The 16682-nt window shown below is 38.7% G+C and overlaps 3 protein-coding genes across 5 annotated transcripts in view; all 3 read right to left on the reverse strand.

Moving 5' to 3' along the window:
- LOC102680201 (hydrocephalus-inducing protein-like) overlaps positions 1–8043 on the reverse strand; it is an 11720-nt gene extending 3677 nt beyond the window's left edge. The window contains exons 1-17 of the mRNA XM_031515398.1: positions 7751–8043; positions 7352–7612; positions 6954–7278; positions 6589–6873; positions 6227–6474; positions 5725–6009; positions 5347–5617; positions 4924–5149; positions 4480–4707; positions 3918–4222; positions 3553–3712; positions 3273–3465; positions 2773–3006; positions 2500–2669; positions 2159–2363; positions 1100–1662; positions 806–941 (exon numbers count right to left, since the gene is read on the reverse strand). Coding sequence (XP_031371258.1) covers positions 806–941; positions 1100–1662; positions 2159–2363; positions 2500–2669; positions 2773–3006; positions 3273–3465; positions 3553–3712; positions 3918–4222; positions 4480–4707; positions 4924–5149; positions 5347–5617; positions 5725–6009; positions 6227–6474; positions 6589–6873; positions 6954–7278; positions 7352–7612; positions 7751–8014 — 4359 coding nt within the window. The 5' untranslated portion in view covers positions 8015–8043. The remainder of the gene's footprint in view (positions 1–805; positions 942–1099; positions 1663–2158; positions 2364–2499; positions 2670–2772; positions 3007–3272; positions 3466–3552; positions 3713–3917; positions 4223–4479; positions 4708–4923; positions 5150–5346; positions 5618–5724; positions 6010–6226; positions 6475–6588; positions 6874–6953; positions 7279–7351; positions 7613–7750) is intronic.
- A 236-nt stretch (positions 8044–8279) lies between these two features.
- On the reverse strand, positions 8280–12193 carry LOC102681798 (hydrocephalus-inducing protein-like). The gene is made up of 10 exons (XM_031515397.1): positions 12074–12193; positions 11844–11961; positions 11689–11784; positions 11164–11603; positions 10954–11054; positions 10526–10646; positions 10341–10451; positions 9930–10172; positions 8798–8918; positions 8280–8660 (listed from the first exon to the last, which is right to left on the reverse strand). The coding sequence occupies exons 2-9, from the start codon at positions 11899–11901 to the stop codon at positions 8868–8870; spliced, it is 1221 nt and encodes a 406-aa protein (XP_031371257.1). The 5' UTR covers positions 11902–11961; positions 12074–12193; the 3' UTR covers positions 8280–8660; positions 8798–8867.
- A 179-nt stretch (positions 12194–12372) lies between these two features.
- On the reverse strand, positions 12373–15961 carry LOC102681668 (hydrocephalus-inducing protein homolog). 3 transcript variants are annotated; one of them, XM_031515396.1, is made up of 9 exons: positions 15610–15961; positions 15306–15523; positions 14501–14988; positions 14157–14327; positions 13901–14072; positions 13330–13761; positions 13051–13244; positions 12805–12992; positions 12373–12584 (listed from the first exon to the last, which is right to left on the reverse strand). In XM_031515396.1, the coding sequence occupies exons 2-9, from the start codon at positions 15485–15487 to the stop codon at positions 12426–12428; spliced, it is 1986 nt and encodes a 661-aa protein (XP_031371256.1). In that variant the 5' UTR covers positions 15488–15523; positions 15610–15961; the 3' UTR covers positions 12373–12425. The 3 variants fall into 3 exon arrangements, with proteins under 3 accessions (XP_031371256.1, XP_006610095.2, XP_031371255.1); XM_006610032.2 differs by having other exon boundaries at positions 15306–15961; XM_031515395.1 differs by lacking the exon at positions 12373–12584 and having other exon boundaries at positions 12717–12992; positions 15306–15961.
- Positions 15962–16682: the final 721 nt, after the last annotated feature.

Raw genomic sequence — 16682 nt, forward strand, 5'->3', positions numbered from 1 at the left:
GTATCCATCAAACACCTTCTTTTATATTATTATTTCTTTTATATTATTATTTTTTATAGAACTTGAAAATCGTTCGAATCGAGATCAATTTTTCCTTTTGCCACTCGTTAAAAGTTAAAAATAAATTCTTATTCAAAAAGATGGATTGAATAGAGAGAATTGTTATAAAAATAATCGATCTAATCGCGAAATTATTTCTCTCGAAATGATGTTTGATCGATAGTATAGTTATGAAACAATTTTCCTCGCGAAACATCCATCAAACACCTTCTTCTTTATATTATTATTCTTATACAACTTGAGAATCGTTCAAGATCAATTTTTTCCTTTTGCCACTCGTTAAAAGTTAAAAATAAATTCTTATTCAAAAAGATGGATTGAATAGAGAGAATTGTTATAAAAATAATCGATCTAATCGCGAAATTAACTCGTTAAAAGTTAAAAATAAATTCTTGTATTGTTGTGAAACAATTTTCCTCGCGAAACATCCATCAAACACTTTTTTCTTTATATTATTATTCTTATACAACTTGAGAATCGTTCAAGATCAATTTTTTCCTTTTGCCACTCGTTAAAAGTTAAAAATAAATTCTTATTCAAAAAGATGGATTGAATAGAGAGAATTGTTATAAAAATAATCGAAGGGATCGAATTATTATCGGACGACGGACGATTTTTATATTTAACGCAATCTCGAAAATTAAAGCGATGGAGAAAGAGAAGGACGTAGAACACGCGTGCAGAGAATCTCATTAAGAGATTGTTTGATATATTCGTACGCTAGGAAACCAGGTCGTGAACTCACCTCACCCTCGATTATGTTTTTTTGCTCGAAAGGTTGGAACTTCACCACGAAAATGATATTCGTATCGACCGAGCAGTAACCGGACATAGGGATGATTTGGAATTCCTTCGGCAATTTCTCTACGTTCCATTTGAATCTATTTGTTTGTTAACATTTATTTATCATTTGTGGATAATCCGTATCCAAAAATTACTATGATTACTATGAAAGATGAAGAAATGAAAAAAAGAAAAAACGAAATCAAGTATCCATTATGGAGGATAGAAAAAAGGAGGGCGAATTTTATTCACCAACCTTGATCCAAGATCCCCGGTGTTCATCAGAATCATCTTAGATTCTTCGATACAATCCTGAGTCACCGTTCCGAAGAAAATATTGGTTCTGTTTAAGCGAAAATCCGTTCCTACGCAACTTCCACGAACCAAGAACAACGGTATAATGTTCGAATTCGTTTGAAGAGCGACTTTAATCGAGAACGGCTTTACCCTGGCCGTGGGTTTGAAGAAGATCATCACGTTGATACTCTTATTCGGTTTCAGAATAACATTGGTCGACGGCTTGATCTTCAAAACTTCGTAAAGTTTCGGTTCTATGGTGTCCAACACACTGTCGAAGGTCCAGGAACGCTTGGTCTCCATGATGGACGCTTTAGCTAGAATAGGAGCATCCCGCTTCACGTTACAATAACCCAGACTTTCGTAGTAATCGTCATAACCACCCAGATACTGCATCACCCCGAATTTCACTTTGGCCGATGCCAAGCCCTTGTTCACTATCGGGATCTTCTTCACCACCACTTTCATAGGAAGAATGTTACCAAGATCGATTATTTTGTCCCGAGAATTCATTAAATAGATCTAGAAATTGGCAACACCAGATTAGATAGATTAAAATTAGCATCTTGTTTCGGTTTTTTTCAGAATCAAGAAAATCAAGTTTCTCGATAGAAGAATTTTATTAATCTTTTTCTCCAATGGATCCGTATTTTTGTTACTTAATTAATCCTAATTGATTTAACAATCGGAGATAATTCTAATTGGATAATAAAAAATTAAATTAAATTTATCGATAAAAGTTAAAAAACAAACTAATTATTGACAAATTTCTTTACATTTTTTTTCTTTTTTATCGATCCGTGGATTATATTACTCTCAGATCTATTTCATTTCATTTCAGGATAGAGAAATATAAATTTTAGAAACGATTAAGTTTTATTTCTCAACTTTCGTCAATTAATCTTTCGTTTCATCGAGAAACTAGATTTTGTCACGTTTCCTTTGTGGCCTCCATCCCGATGGAGAACCACCTTTCGCCTTATGTCTACACGAAAGTTTTCATTCGGGAATAATTTACTTTATAAGTGATCCCCTCGCCTGTAATCGTTACTTTCCTCTCGTGAAACGAGTTGATCACAAACACCAAACATTCGTGGTACTTTATCTCCTTAAGCGGTCGAAAAGTGATCGGTATGGTGATCTTAGAATGGGCGGCCAACGCTTCAGATATGAAATTCAAATCGATGGAGAGGTAGGGTTTATTTTCGTACTTGCATTCGAGTCTGTGTTACGTTAATTGAAACAATGATGAAAATTTTCGTTTCAAAAATTTTCGGAAATTTGCGGCAATATGTTAATCAATTGGAAAACGATTAAAGCTAAATTAGAATTTTTTTTTTTTTTTATTGAAAAACTCACACGTATGATACGTCTTCGGTATTTGTCACGATAAGCTCCGTCTTGTATGAAACTAATTCGTTCTCCTGAATGTAACAATATCCAAAATCGTAACGATTGAAACTGAATTCGATAGCAGGCTTCTTGGAGAACGCTTTCAGTATAAATTTATAAAATAGGCCGTTGGAAATCTGGAGAAAGTTTAAGAAAAATTATTTTTGAAAATTATTCTTGACATTCTTTTTTCTTTCTTTCTTTTTACGAGTCTTATCATCGACCGTATAATATACGTACTTTCAGCAAAACGCAATGATTTTTTATGTGAATTTTCTGAAACGTTGTCAAAGTTAAGTAACAGCTACATTGATTCTCGCTGGTTAGATGACCTTGTTTCTGAGACACCGTTATGGTGTACGAATTTCTGAACATAATTTCTGGCGTGATGCCGAGCTCCCAAGAGTAATAGAACGCCACTTTGCAGGTATTCTTTATGTCGAATTTGACGGTGATCGGTATTTCGGGTATTATCTTCGCAGCAAAGTTAAAAAAAAAAAAAAAGAAAACGATATTACTTTCTGTTCTTTTCATTTTTTCTTTTTTTTGAACGCTGTGCTCGAAATAAAAATTATTTTCAGACAATGGTCAACCGGTGAAAAATAACTGTCTCTATTAATTAATTATTTAATAGAATTAATATTTCTTCACACACTTTGCTTTTGCTTTTACAAAAATAAGAGAATTAGATTTTACTCTCAAATCGATTCCCGATTAGAGATAATTTTCCTAATTTTCACCTTGCCAAAGTCGATAACGTTCTCCTTATTCTTAACAGCTGTCACGATTTCGTCGTTTAAGCAATAGGAAACCGAGAGTGATATATCGTAAACGGAGGCGATCACTAATATCGTAATCGGTTTTTTCATCAGCTTCACGGCGCACTGAATGTAAAATCTGAATTCGCCGACCCGGGTTGGATAATACTCGATCCTGCGAACGCGAGTAAAAAAAAAAAACGAGTTTCAGTTCGTGCCATTCCGAAGTCGATTAAGGAGAGGGGAGGGGTAGGACAATCACCAGAGATGCTGTTCGCACTTCGACACGAAGGTTCCTGTCATTGGGGTGATGCTGAGCTTTTGAAATTTACCCTCCGAGTAAAGGGATTCTTCCAACACTCTGAACGGTATGTGGAAATTCTCGTTGTTCAGAAATTTTATCGATTCTCTCACGTTGAATCCTGCAAATGAATTAATTTTCATTCGTAATATTTCTTCACCGTCCTCGCCACACTTTTACAGAAATAAGAAAGAAACGATAGAGTAGAGCAGAAAGATAAACAGTCGGTCCCTATCTGTCTCGATATAGAAGGAGGGGAATGGAAGTGGGAGGGGGAGGGGGAGGGAAGAAGGCAGATTGGTAAAGAAATGGTTCGAGAGTCGGACCCAAGATTGTTGGCTTCAGTTTCACGTGTGCCATCAAACAGTACACCAACGGTTCGGTCACGATGCCGACGACCAGGAAAAGGCATTCCAGATTGTATCTCTCGATGGAGAAGAGCCAGAACGATTCGAAGACTCCGATATCGCTTGCCAAAAACGTGAAAGACATGTCGGTACGTTTCCCGCGTTCAGCGATGCCCTCGGTCACCGTGCAGTGAAAATTCGATATCTCGATCCCGCTAAGAAGGGTTCGATTCTTCCACGAGAAATGGTAATCGTCCACGGTAGGGTTGACCAAGTGGAATTTTCTGAAATCGATTCGATTTTGATTCAAACATTTCGATTATGATTCCGATTTCGTTTCTTTTTTCTTTTTCTTTTATCCGAACAATAAGAAAGTTATCGATGAATTTTACATTTATTTCGTATTTTCGTATAGAATTTATGGGGAGAATTCATCATTGAATGGCTTTTATAATCCTGTTATATTTTACTTAACTCGAGTCCAATTCGTCTCTGGTGAATCGTGTAATTCGCGCAACGAAGTTTTTCAAAGTACACTTACCTCACGTGGGTTTCGCCGATGCCGATCACTTTAAATTCGATTACCCTGATGTTCCTCCATAGATCTGGATCGTCTATTTCGTATCCCACGGGACCGGGTAGGTGTGCGTCACGCCTCCCGCTCGATACATAATCGCTCTCCTGCACGTCGAAGTGACAGTACGGTAACAAACTTCTCGCCATGACTGGTATCATCAAGATCGGCAGATGCGGATTCAGATTCTCTATCCTGTATTTTTACAATGTTTTTTTTTCGATATATCTTCTTCGTATTTTTATTTCTAATTTTTTTCTTCTTCTTCTTCTTTTCTTTCGCTCGCATCGATATGCGGTAAGTTTTATGAAAAAAAAAAAAAAAAAAAAAAAGAAATTACATAAAATAAAAATGATTTCTATCTATTCTATATGCACGTATATTATGTACACGCTTCCATCGAATCCTTACTTGCACGTAAGGTATGCCTTGTAATAAAATACATCCTTGGGGGAGAATTTTAATGTACATTCCTCGGATTTTCCGGGCGGTATCATCCCCATCTCAGGGTGGATTGCGAACGGCAAATCGTCGCCTTCCAGCCAACTGTCGGTGGTTCTTCCCGACAATCCGGCGGTGCTGCTGAACAGATCCGATGGCCTGGTCGTGCTCAACCCTTTCCCCATATCCACGCTGTCTGCAATTATGAATAATTTTACCATTTTAGATTTATTTCCTTTGTTCTTTCCTCTTATTTTCGTATACGTCATATTCCCCTTATAGATGTATCCAAATACGACGAGACGAAAAGGGATGGATAGATAATTTTTTGATAATTGCAAATACGGAAAACTCGAGATCCCCTCCTCTAGTTACTATTGTTACTATAATTACCAGTAATGAACGAGGTGCATTGTTGTGAAAAATATTTTGAGTCGTCCGCGCTCATGTCGTCCTCGTAATAGTTTCTTTGACTCATCGCGGACAATGTTCCCCTGAACGATTTCGAAACGTGACTCGAGGATTCCGATATTTTCTGCCTCGAATTCACGTTTGAACTCTCCCCAAGGTATCTCTTCGGGTACTGCTCGTCCATGTTTATCTTCCATATGTACATCATGTTCACGACACCTGGATTCGTTATGGTGAACGTATACTCCCTGGTCTGGGATGAAAAATTATTTCGTAATTATTCTCTCTCCTTTCCGTTTCTTTCCCGATCGATGTATATTACGAAATAATAATTCTACTAAATGGACGATAATTAATAACCTGATACATCAAGGTATCTTTGAAAAATATTTCTTCAACCATGCACGAGTATTCCGAATACGCAACGTTGGCGTTTAACAGGAGTTGAAGAATTTTCGTCGTTCCAGGGACGATGTTGTGAATCGACTCCATGGTCGGTTCCACGATCTTCTTCAATAAATCGTCATTCATCGATGAGTCGTAATATATCTTTCTCCATTGCACTTCCGTTTGCCTGTCGTCCCATGCAATTTCATCATCCGGATTCTCTACCAGTATTTCGCATATCGAACACTCGATAGGAGTCTGGAGTAAAAATCATTAACTTGAAAGAAAGAATTATAATTTTATCGTTTATTAATATATATATTTAAAGAAAGAGAGAAAGAGAGAGAATTGCAATGCGAGATTGCAACTTAATATCAAATTTTCGAGAAAAAGTAATAATACGATGGATGAAATGTTTTGGGATTATTTCGTTCACGATTCAATGACAACAGGTTTCATTCGAGTGAAAACGTACGTTCTGGTGAATTTTGGGCTCCGTTGCCAAGAAAGTAACGACGATCTCTTTGAACGTGAGATACTTTACATGCCCAGTGGATGGCTCGAACACAACGTGATTATGCAAACCCCATTGGAAACGGAACCATCGGTCCGTTGTTTTGTTGATGATCTTAAACGTTTTTTTATACATTTTACTAACGAAACAAAGCCCGTAGTCGAGAACATAGGTGAGATAGGGCAAATACACCGTTTGATTGTTCGACTCTGTGAAACATATACATATTTTATCTTTACAATTTTTGTTGTAAAACTGTAGAGTTAATAAAATTAAATCGATTTGGAAATAATAAATCGTATCAGATTTTTTTTTTTCGTTACCTGACAAGGAGGTCTGCCTGGACGTTAATTTCCGCCTGTAATTTTCTCGATTGCCCATATTCGACGTTCTAAGTTTATTGTCATCGAGGGGAAGACCTTCCAACACGATCGCCTCCACGTAACAATCCCCCTCCAGATTGATCGTTAGATTCTCGTAAGGATTATCGATCACGTGCAAACGAATTTTCCCGTAGAACTTTCCGATTCTTTCGGGCGCAAACGTCGTTTTAAAACGCGCCACGTCTTTGGTCCCCAAGCGTATCACGGTGCATCGATTGTACGGCTCTGTAAAAAAATAAAATCGAAAATATATATATATATATACATATCCTTGATCGAGATGAATAAATAAATGATTGAACAACCGTTGCAATACTCTTCCAAAATTTGCAACAAATGCTGCGTGTCCGGGCAAGGGAAGAAAGTGAACACGTTGTTCGGATCCTCCATTATTTCAACGATCACTTTCGCCTTGATGAATCCGACGTTCTCCAATGTGAAGTATTTGCAAGTGCCTTCGTCGATCAACGTGCGTGGAAAGTTCAAGCAAGGTGTTTCCCGTATTGCATGGATCGGCTCCGTGATCGCCACTTCCGGCACGCAAGATTCCCCTATCAATTGCACTGTCAGCTCGTCCCCTTCCAGATGCGGGGGCAAAACAACTCTTGCGTGAAATTTCGCGCGAAACGTCTGCGTAAAACATTCGTCCATTTTTATATATATATATATATATATTTATGATTACTCGTATAAACGTGTTCACCTCTATGGTGCTCGGAGTGAAGGACACGGTGAACACTTTGTGGTTCATGGGAAGGATCTGTTCGTACATCGGCTCTATGATGAACACGTTGAACCTTGTCATATCGGGTAACAACGAGTCTTCTATGAGCTCGATACTTATGTTCACGGGCACTATGCCGTAATTGAACAATTTGAAACAAGCCATGTGAGTACTCTGCACGCTGATGTACTGGAAGTAGAGACACCTCTCTTGACGGGCAAACACGGTGTGCGGGCCGATCTGTAAGGGAAACGAAGAGAAAACGAAGAGGAGAGATTCGAATCTGCGATCGTCGTAGATTTACGCAACAAATTCCGTGTAATACGCGTATTTTCTCGAACGGTTATAAGGAGAATATATTCGATGGCCGATACGAACATCGTTGGAATACTCGAAGTCTTGAATTCTTTCGACCACGTGGTTTTCGTGAAACATCGCGTCGAAGTTGTGAAAATCGATGCAAGGGATGGACGAGGTCACCGTTAAAGTGATTATCTTCCCGTCTTTGTCTTCGGGTATGGTATCGGGAACGACGAGTACGATCTGCTCGTCTTGGGAGCCCACGAATTCCGGATAACAATTAATGGCGATACTGTCCATTTGACCAACGTCCACGTTACCCTCCAGCTTCGTTATCGTCATCGGTCCCAATATTATTTTTTCCGGTTCCAAGAGAGACCTATATATATATATATATATATCGTTCGATATGGATTATTAACCGATTTTTCGATCGTTTTGTCATCTTCTCGGTCGAATTTAAAAAAAGAAGAAAGAAAGAAGCGTACTTATCATTTTTTACGCCTTTCATTGGTTTTCTTATCTTTCTCGTTAACACCTCGGTTATAATCGGTTTTTTCTTCTCGACCTCTATTGGCCACAATTTCGTCATGTAGACTATGGATGGGTGTTCCACCAATCGAAAGAAATAATGCAATGGAAATTTCCCCGTGTTCTCGATGTTAATGAACATCGTTTTCTCCGTGCATATGGACATTGTTCCAAAGTTCACCACTGGGAACGGGTGAATGCGAAATCTATAGCGATTCCAGGGAGGGAGAAAGGGAGGGGGAAATTGAATAAATCTCCACTTTTATCAACGCGGGGAGAAGTTAAACAAGCGAAAATTCTCAAGACGATATCCCTCGTACCTCGTGTAAAACGAAAGGAGGGAAACTTTTAAAGGGATCTCCGCGATTATAGTAAGTTTCTTCTGCATGTCGATCAAATTGCATATTAATATCGGAACTTCCTTAAGTACCAACTCCATCATCGGATGTAATATCAGCTGTAAAACGAAGAGAACGAAGGGTCTGGCTATTAAAATTCAATTTCAACGCGGGTCTCTTTTTTTTTATTTCATTTTATCTCTATCTAACAAGAGAAGAGAAGGGGGAAAAAGGAGAAAAGAGAGAAACCACAAACCTCTACGATTTTCTCCGTATGCGGCGGAATGGTTCCGCTGCACGGGTCGACTTGGACGTTCTTCTTGAAATTACGAGGCAGATTTAATTCGTTCAGCTTCTCTTTCTCTTGCAACGTTATTCTACACGCGAAAAAATACGCGATCCGCTTCGCTTTATTCGCCACGAGATATAGGGATGGAAAAGAGAGAAAGGCGCACAGTATTATTATATATATCCTCTTACACGTATTTCACCTCATAGTTGCCACGATTTCTCATGGTGAACGCAGCTTTCGCGGGGAATTCCGCTTTTATACTTTTGAAATCGATAGGATTCGCGTCGTTGATGTCCACCATAACGTCATAAGTCTCGCCCGATACTAGGATAATTTCCGTAAAAACGGCATCCGAGTCTTCTTTGGCGAGAAACGCATTGAACTTTACCATTTTCTTGTCCACCATGCCGATCTGTAGGAAATTTCTCCAAGAAATTCTGAATTGACACGCTCAACGGTTCGACCCTTTCGCTCTTCAGTCAAAAAAAAACCTCTTTGCGCTCGAGAGACGACTCTCAGACGTTTCACGCGGCAATTCTTTATTTATGCCAGATCTCGTTATCCCCGATTAATTCGTGAGGATTTCCTTGGCTATTATTTCTTTATTTCTTTATTAGGAAATAATTTAAAATGAAGACAGAATATTCGATCTTAAATTCCTGCAAAATTATGGTCTTGACAGTATCTCGAACGTTGGTTCAGATCGTGAAGCCTTAAAAAAAATTTCAAAAATAAAATTAGCGAATTCGAGCGAAGATGAAATTGATTTCGAATTGTTGGGAAACGAGATCGATCGTGTTCATTAAGCGTGACATTAAAGAAAACGAAAGCAGCAAGATTCTTCAACAATTCAGAATGGACTTGTGAAGAAATTTAATTTTACGTTATCCGTAAGGTGACTGCTCATCGAGCGCAAAGGATCGATCTTGATTCAATTAAATAAATTTTTCAAGGAAAACTAAATAAACATACATCGATATACGAATGAGAATTATTTTTTTCTTAAAAGCAACGTTGTTACGACGGCAAGAGGAGGCGAAAGACCGCTCAACGCTTTTGACGAAAGGGTTGACAGTTGGAAAGGGAGGGGCGTTACCGTGTTAGCGTTGTACTGGAATTCCACTTCTCGTCTGCTGTGGGCATCGATCATTCCCTCGTGAGGTGTGAACGATATTTGAGAATTGACGGATTCCTCGAATTCCAAGAACCAGAAGAACGACACCGGAGTATTGTTTATAATCGTCAACGTTCTGTATTCCGTTCGATAGAGCAGAGTGCGACCGAAGAACATATTTTTCCCGTCCAGTTCGATATCCAATTTGGTGCCCTCGTTTTGAAGCTGAATTTTCCCGTGATTCCAACGCGGGGCGTGAAAAAATAAAAATTATATACCAAGCTTTGGATTTTCGAGATTTAAATTCGAGATTTGAATTTATATATTTATATACACTCAAATTTCAAAAGGATTTTAACATTGGATTTCCCGTGGAAATTTCAAGATAATTACCACGAGGATTTCGACTTTCGGGTTGTTCGTGATGCACATTAACAGCTTCGTTTTGATGATCCCGAGTTTGGTCGCGACGGATGTCACGATCAATGTCGCGCAATTGCCTTGCTGCGTGAATTAATTCGATCAATTAAACGAAGGAGAGATGATTAAACGAGACATTGTCGAGTGGGTGAACGTACGTCGATATAAAGCATCTGTGGTTCGATGGAAAAGCAGTCGTTTTCGGAAAGGGAGAAGAAAACTTCCACCGGCACTTCGGAAATGTTGCAAAACTTGAGCCGAGCTTTTCGATAGTGCGGCCTGGGAATAGGTAAGGCGACACAAGTTTCAACGGATTCGCAAACTTGGAGCGGAACGTTCGATTCCCTTCGATTTCAAATTCCCTTGGATGGAAATTGAAATCGGTTCGTTCCACCAACAGCTTGTTCCGATTTATTTCGCCTCGCTCGAATTGCGAAACAGGGAGAATAATTAAATAGAGAATAATAAAAACCCAGTTTTGGATAATATGTATATAAACGTAAAAATATTGATTTCTTAGAAGAAAAAGTAATACGATTATCAAAAGATGATTAAAAAAGAAAAAAGGAGGAAGGCGATAACAAACTTTTGATCTTGATGGAAAAGTAGCTGGGATCCAAAGTCGTACAACTCCGTGTCGTAAAAGTATACGGAATTGTCTGTCACGTGCAATTTGGTGGCCATGGTCTGCAAAATATTCGCAGATCAGATTTAGAAATAATGGTGGAAAAAAGCACGAAAGGAACGAAAAATTGAAAGGTTACTTTATACACGGTTTGTATACTCGTTTAATTACTTTCGTGAAAATGGTATCAGGGTTCATGTCGAGCCTCGGCACGTCCGCGATACCGACAACGTTTATATCGTAAGTGATGCAGTTCCCCTCAGCTATCGTCACGGCGTACGTTTCCTCGTAGCGGCCTGTCTCTTCCGGTTGAAATCGGATCTTGAACCTCTGACTTTCGCCCGGCAGCAATATCCATCGTGGCTTCAACGGCTCTTCCACCATTGTTTCCGATGCCAAGCACAAATTCGCGTCCCTGCTCTCGATCGTCAAAGATTGATTCTCCTTGCTCGTCGATTTTTGCCCCTCCATCTCCCTGTTCGACGGATTCTTCCTCCTTCTTCGATTTTTCTTAACGTTGCTCTCCTGCACGCTCAACTCGCTCGTGTTGTTCGACTCGAAGGTGCAGGAAACTTCCATGGTCGGCGTTAGGGAAACCAAATTGTAAACTACTGTATATAACAAATAACGATGAATTCACGATTAATTGTTAATCAATGGTTTACGAGAGAAATATTGGAAGAAACGATATCCTACTGCTTGGAACTTTTTTCACTCGTTTCTCGATAGACGTCCATCTGATGATGGAATACATTTTCGGCCGAAGATCTGGCTCGGGCACCACCTCGACGGCTGTGTTAATCGAAGATACGTTAATTTTAAGCGAGTTTGAATTCGTCGATTCAACTTACGAATGGCAAGCTTTGCCGAGGTATTTTCGCCCATTTGAGAAACGACCATGTCGTACATCGTCTTCTCCCAAGGATCGCTGGATTTCACGTACCATATGTGGAAATTATTAAGTGGCACCTAGTTTAAAAATTTTTGTACGTATCTTTAGGTTTGTGTATATATACACATATATAGTTTTCTATGCAATAGTTGTTGCATTGTTGTGAATAAAAAATTCGTTATAAATTACCTCTCGAATCCCCGTATCGGAAGGACCCACGTCTCTGGATCTACCGCTTCGTGGCACTTTAGACTTGATTGTAGGAGATGCTTCCTAAACAGGAAATAATAAACCGTTGTCGAATAATCGATACAAAATTAAGATATGGATAAAAATATAACAACTATCGTCTTTTTTATAGGGTCCCAATTATGAAGGACATTTTCAATCAACGAAAGTTCGGAATAATATTTATCCATAGCCATCATGATTTCTTTAACTTCGGGCAGAATTATGGTTTCTTCTTTCCCTACGGGTATAAACATCGTGAGAGAGATCGTAATTCACGACACATATTCACGCTTATTCCGTTCAGATTCTATTAATTACTTCGTCTCGAACTGTCTCTACTCCTCGTTACTTTACTCGTCTCTTGTTTGCTGGAGGTTATCTTCGAGGTTTTACTAACTTCCTTTACTGTCTTCGGCGTTTTCGTGCTCCGTTTCGACACCCGTTTGGATATCTTTATTTTCGGAACTTCCTGAGAATAGAAGGAAAAAAAGAAAAAAATGGTCGTATATCGTAAGTTTACGTTAAATCGAGCAGATTTAAATCTTCTCTTCGAGAGAAGCAACGTTGAAAGTTTTCCAATTTCACAGAAAAATAAATTTCTAAAATTATCCTGTCGTCGATAATGTAATCGATTTTGAATCTATTCTCTTTCTTTTCCTTTCTTTCGAGGGATGAACAAAATTAAGAACCTTCCTCTTTGTACGTTCTATCATCCGTTCCATAAATCGAGTTCGCCTACGAGCCGCCTCCTCCTTTTTACGGGGTAGAATGGTATCTATGTACATCTTCTTATCCTCGTTGGAAAGTTGATCGTATTCGGATGCCGACATCTCGTCGATTTCCCGTATCCTTTGCTTCGGATCGGGCTTTTCCTTCTCTGGAAAGAAGGTGAAATTACAACAAACGTTCGATCGTCGAATAAGAATGAACTGTACCGATTTCTTTCGTGCGTTGCTCGACTTTGTTCTCGTAGCAATTCATCGAGTTAAGAAACGTGACGAATAGGAAGTATTCGATGTAACCGACGATCCGCAACACAGCGAGCAAAGCCTCGAACACGTTATTTTGGAAGAAATTGCTCTTCAAACTTTGCACGACGAAACCTCGTTTGAAATCCTCCGAAGACAATCTGCGAATCGTTTCATCTCGAATATTAATGATAATTCTATCAATTTTCCCCCCTCACCCTTCCCTTAAAAATCATAAGAAAGAACCTTTGTTGAAGAACTTCGATTATTAATTCGGGATCAATGTCACGGAACGAGAAAGAAACGATTTCCTCCTTTTTCCTCGGACTCTTCCCTTTCAGTTTGGGCGATTCGCGAAGATCGAGTATTTTCTCGAGCAATAAAACACTTTGAATCTTGTACTCGTATCTCGTCAAAGGGTCGAGCAACTCCAATTTCTCGGTGGGCGGAATTTTAGAAAATTCCGTGATGGGATCGGGATCCGGGGGAAGCCGAATGATCGCTTCTTGCAACATCGACACTTCGTTCTTGGTAGATATCGGCGACGTGTTCTTTTTCGACGAACTTTTCGACGATTTCTCTTTCCGAGAATTCTTTTTTCTACTCGAAGTTTCTTTGGTCGACGCCTTTTTGCTCGACTCTGATTCGATGTCGGTGCTTTCCTGCTCCAAATATTGCCTAACAAATATATAGCGTATATTTCATGTATTCGAAGGAAAGAAAGGGAGAGGAAATAAGAATACTTCGCGTCTCTAGTTATCTATCGTATATTATATTTTTCGACGATTCACGATCAATGATTGGGTCTGGATCGTACTTCGATTTCTCAAAAGCCTCGATGTATTTTTGATAGACGTCGTCGATGATCTGTCGAAGCTGAATCGCGCACGTGCTCTTGTTGAACGCAATTATTTCGGTGATCGCTTTATCGATGCCGAGAATAGGAATTCCCAAGACTTTGGCGCTTTTGCACGCAGTCTCTTGATACTCTGAAACGATAGAAAATTTCGAGAATATAAGGAATGTGTATAGTCAAAGTTAAGGAAAGTAGTCATTCAACGTTCATTAAATACCCGTAAAAGGTGCTCCATGAAAAATGATGCAGACTTTCTTCTCGGGAAATTTCTTTTCCAAATCTGAAATATCGATTTCCGATTTTTTCTCCATGCTCTCGAAAAGTTCCTTCACCGGATCTTTCATTTTCAACCGTAAATCTGGATTCTTATGGAGATTGTCGATGTAACCTCGAAACAGGGGAAATTCTCGTTGTTAGCCAAAACTGAAACTTGTACGTTGCTGGAGACTTATTTATTTAAACCCGGTTAACAGGAAAAATTTACGGAAATTGCAACGTTTCGTTACGGGGAGGAGAAAAGGAAGAGAAACGAAGAAGAAGAGGAATAATATAAAAATTTACAGAAGAGAAGACGTTGAATTTCCTCGGGATCTGTGGTGGGTAGGGGAACATCGTTCAGCAGTGTTTCATCAAAAATTGAAAAGGTAGGGCAGTTCCTCCTTTCCGAATCCGTGGTGGACAAATCGCTGGCAATCTCATTCTTCTTTCGACGACGACTAGATCCACGAATACTCGTTCTCTTCCCGTACTGATTCATTCCTCTCCGTTTCTTTCTCTTCCTTGATAACTTGTACCCTTTCTTTTCGCTCTTCTTCGTCGTGTCCTTCTCGACGCTCTCGAAGGTGAAAAATTCCTCGCCAAATCGATCCTCTTCCTCCATCTTGTCCGTAATTAACGACTGGGCCATTTCGTTCAATATCTCTTTGTAAAATTTTACCAATTGCCATGGTATCATCGGCTCGCCAGGCTTCTTCAGAGGCAACAGTATTTCCTTCATGTTGTAATATTGCAACAGAGTTTTCTTTATATCTTCCTCCAACTGAAAATTTCTGGATAATCCGTTGTTTAGTGACAAATAACTATACCAAGATGGGAGGAAAGGGGGAGCAAAATGTATTAGAGCCTGGTCGCTTCGTTTATTTTTCAAATTATAAGTAATTTGGTATTTGAAAACGCCTGTACGCAGGCAACCGTGGTAACCGAGTTTTCGGTCGGTCATGCAGTGAGAAAGAGTTTCAGTGCCGTATAGAGGTACTCGTGTGCCCTGTGACTCGATTTTTTTTTTTTTTTTTTTTTTGGAAACTTATTCAGAATTTTTATGATACAATAAATATACGAAGATGACCAGACTCTTACTCGTTCTTACTCGTCCAAATGATGCCAAAAGAACTCCACGGGATAATGGCACGTATTTTCAATCGTGAAATCGATTTCTTGGATTACCGTAAACGGAATAACGGGGTTGAAATGTATCTTGGACTTGATTATATTTAAACTCTTTTCGATTCCACGTCCGGTCAGCGAGATAACGGGCATTTCGAGGCTCATGTCCACGATTATGTTCAATTTCGTTTCTATGTAGCACTGTGGAACGATAAACTTTTTCGATGAAAAGGAAATTGCTTGCCAAAAAATTTGCATATCGTTTTTTTCTTTCTTTCTATTCCTACCGTCTTTCGAGGCTTGAAATACACGCGAACGATTTCAAAATGGCCCGGTGCACTGCGATTCGAGTCGTAGTCGACGTAAAATGGATAATATTCCTTCCGCTTCTTCCGAGGAGCGCCCACTAATCTTGTCTCCCATTTGCAGTCGATTAATCCCCTGGAAAAATATTTAAGATCGGGGAATTTGACGAAAGGAAAATATGCAAAGATATCAAACGCAATTTAATTGAAATTAAATTGACAGTGTAAATGTTGGATCGTAGAACGTTCAAGAGAGCCACGTTGCGTGCGACTGTATTTGCACTTTCTTCCATCCGTTTCAATTCCATCCTGGTAAATAAGGTGGGCGGATTCAAAATACTTGGCTTGGCTCCTCGAATAGAAATTATTTTGATTGAAATTGAATTTTAAAGAAAATATATAAGAATAAGACTGATGGTCTTTTTCTTCGAAAGAAAACAATGGCGTTCGTTGCATGAATTTATTCATATGGAATAACGTATCCCTTTTGGATGTATTCTGAGATAAAAAAAATTTCGTACAAGAATGGAATTGCGTGTTTCAAAAGGCAAAAAAATTCTTAACCACTTTCTACAATTCTGATGCAAAACATAGATGGAAAGCAATTTTCTCGAAAGCATTCCGGCGAAATTAAATTCATAAAGTGCTTCGTTGTTGAATGTTACGCGATATAATTTCTTGAGTTCTTATTATAATATATACAAAATTGAATTTAAAAAAAAAATAATAAAATATAAAATAAAATAAGAAACGGAGATAAAAATGAATTAAAAAAAAAAAAAAAAAAAAAAAAAAAAAAAAAAAAAAAGGGGGAAAAAAAAAAAAAAAAAAAAAAAAAAAAAAGAAAAAAATGATACGATGATTACGCTAATGTTATGTACGAGAAAATGAAGAATAATCAATCAGTTACGCCAATGGTTCTCACAAACACCGAGAAACAAGACTTTTTTTACCAATGGAAAAAAAGCTGCCCACGTTCTCATGAGCTACACACAGCTGAGTCAACAGTTTTTTCTCGCTTCTAGTACTCCTGTACGCATTTCCAGGAATTTATA

Source organism: Apis dorsata, unplaced genomic scaffold, assembly GCF_000469605.1.
Source record: "Apis dorsata unplaced genomic scaffold, Apis dorsata 1.3 scaffold_68, whole genome shotgun sequence".
Classification (NCBI taxonomy): domain Eukaryota; kingdom Metazoa; phylum Arthropoda; class Insecta; order Hymenoptera; family Apidae; genus Apis; species Apis dorsata.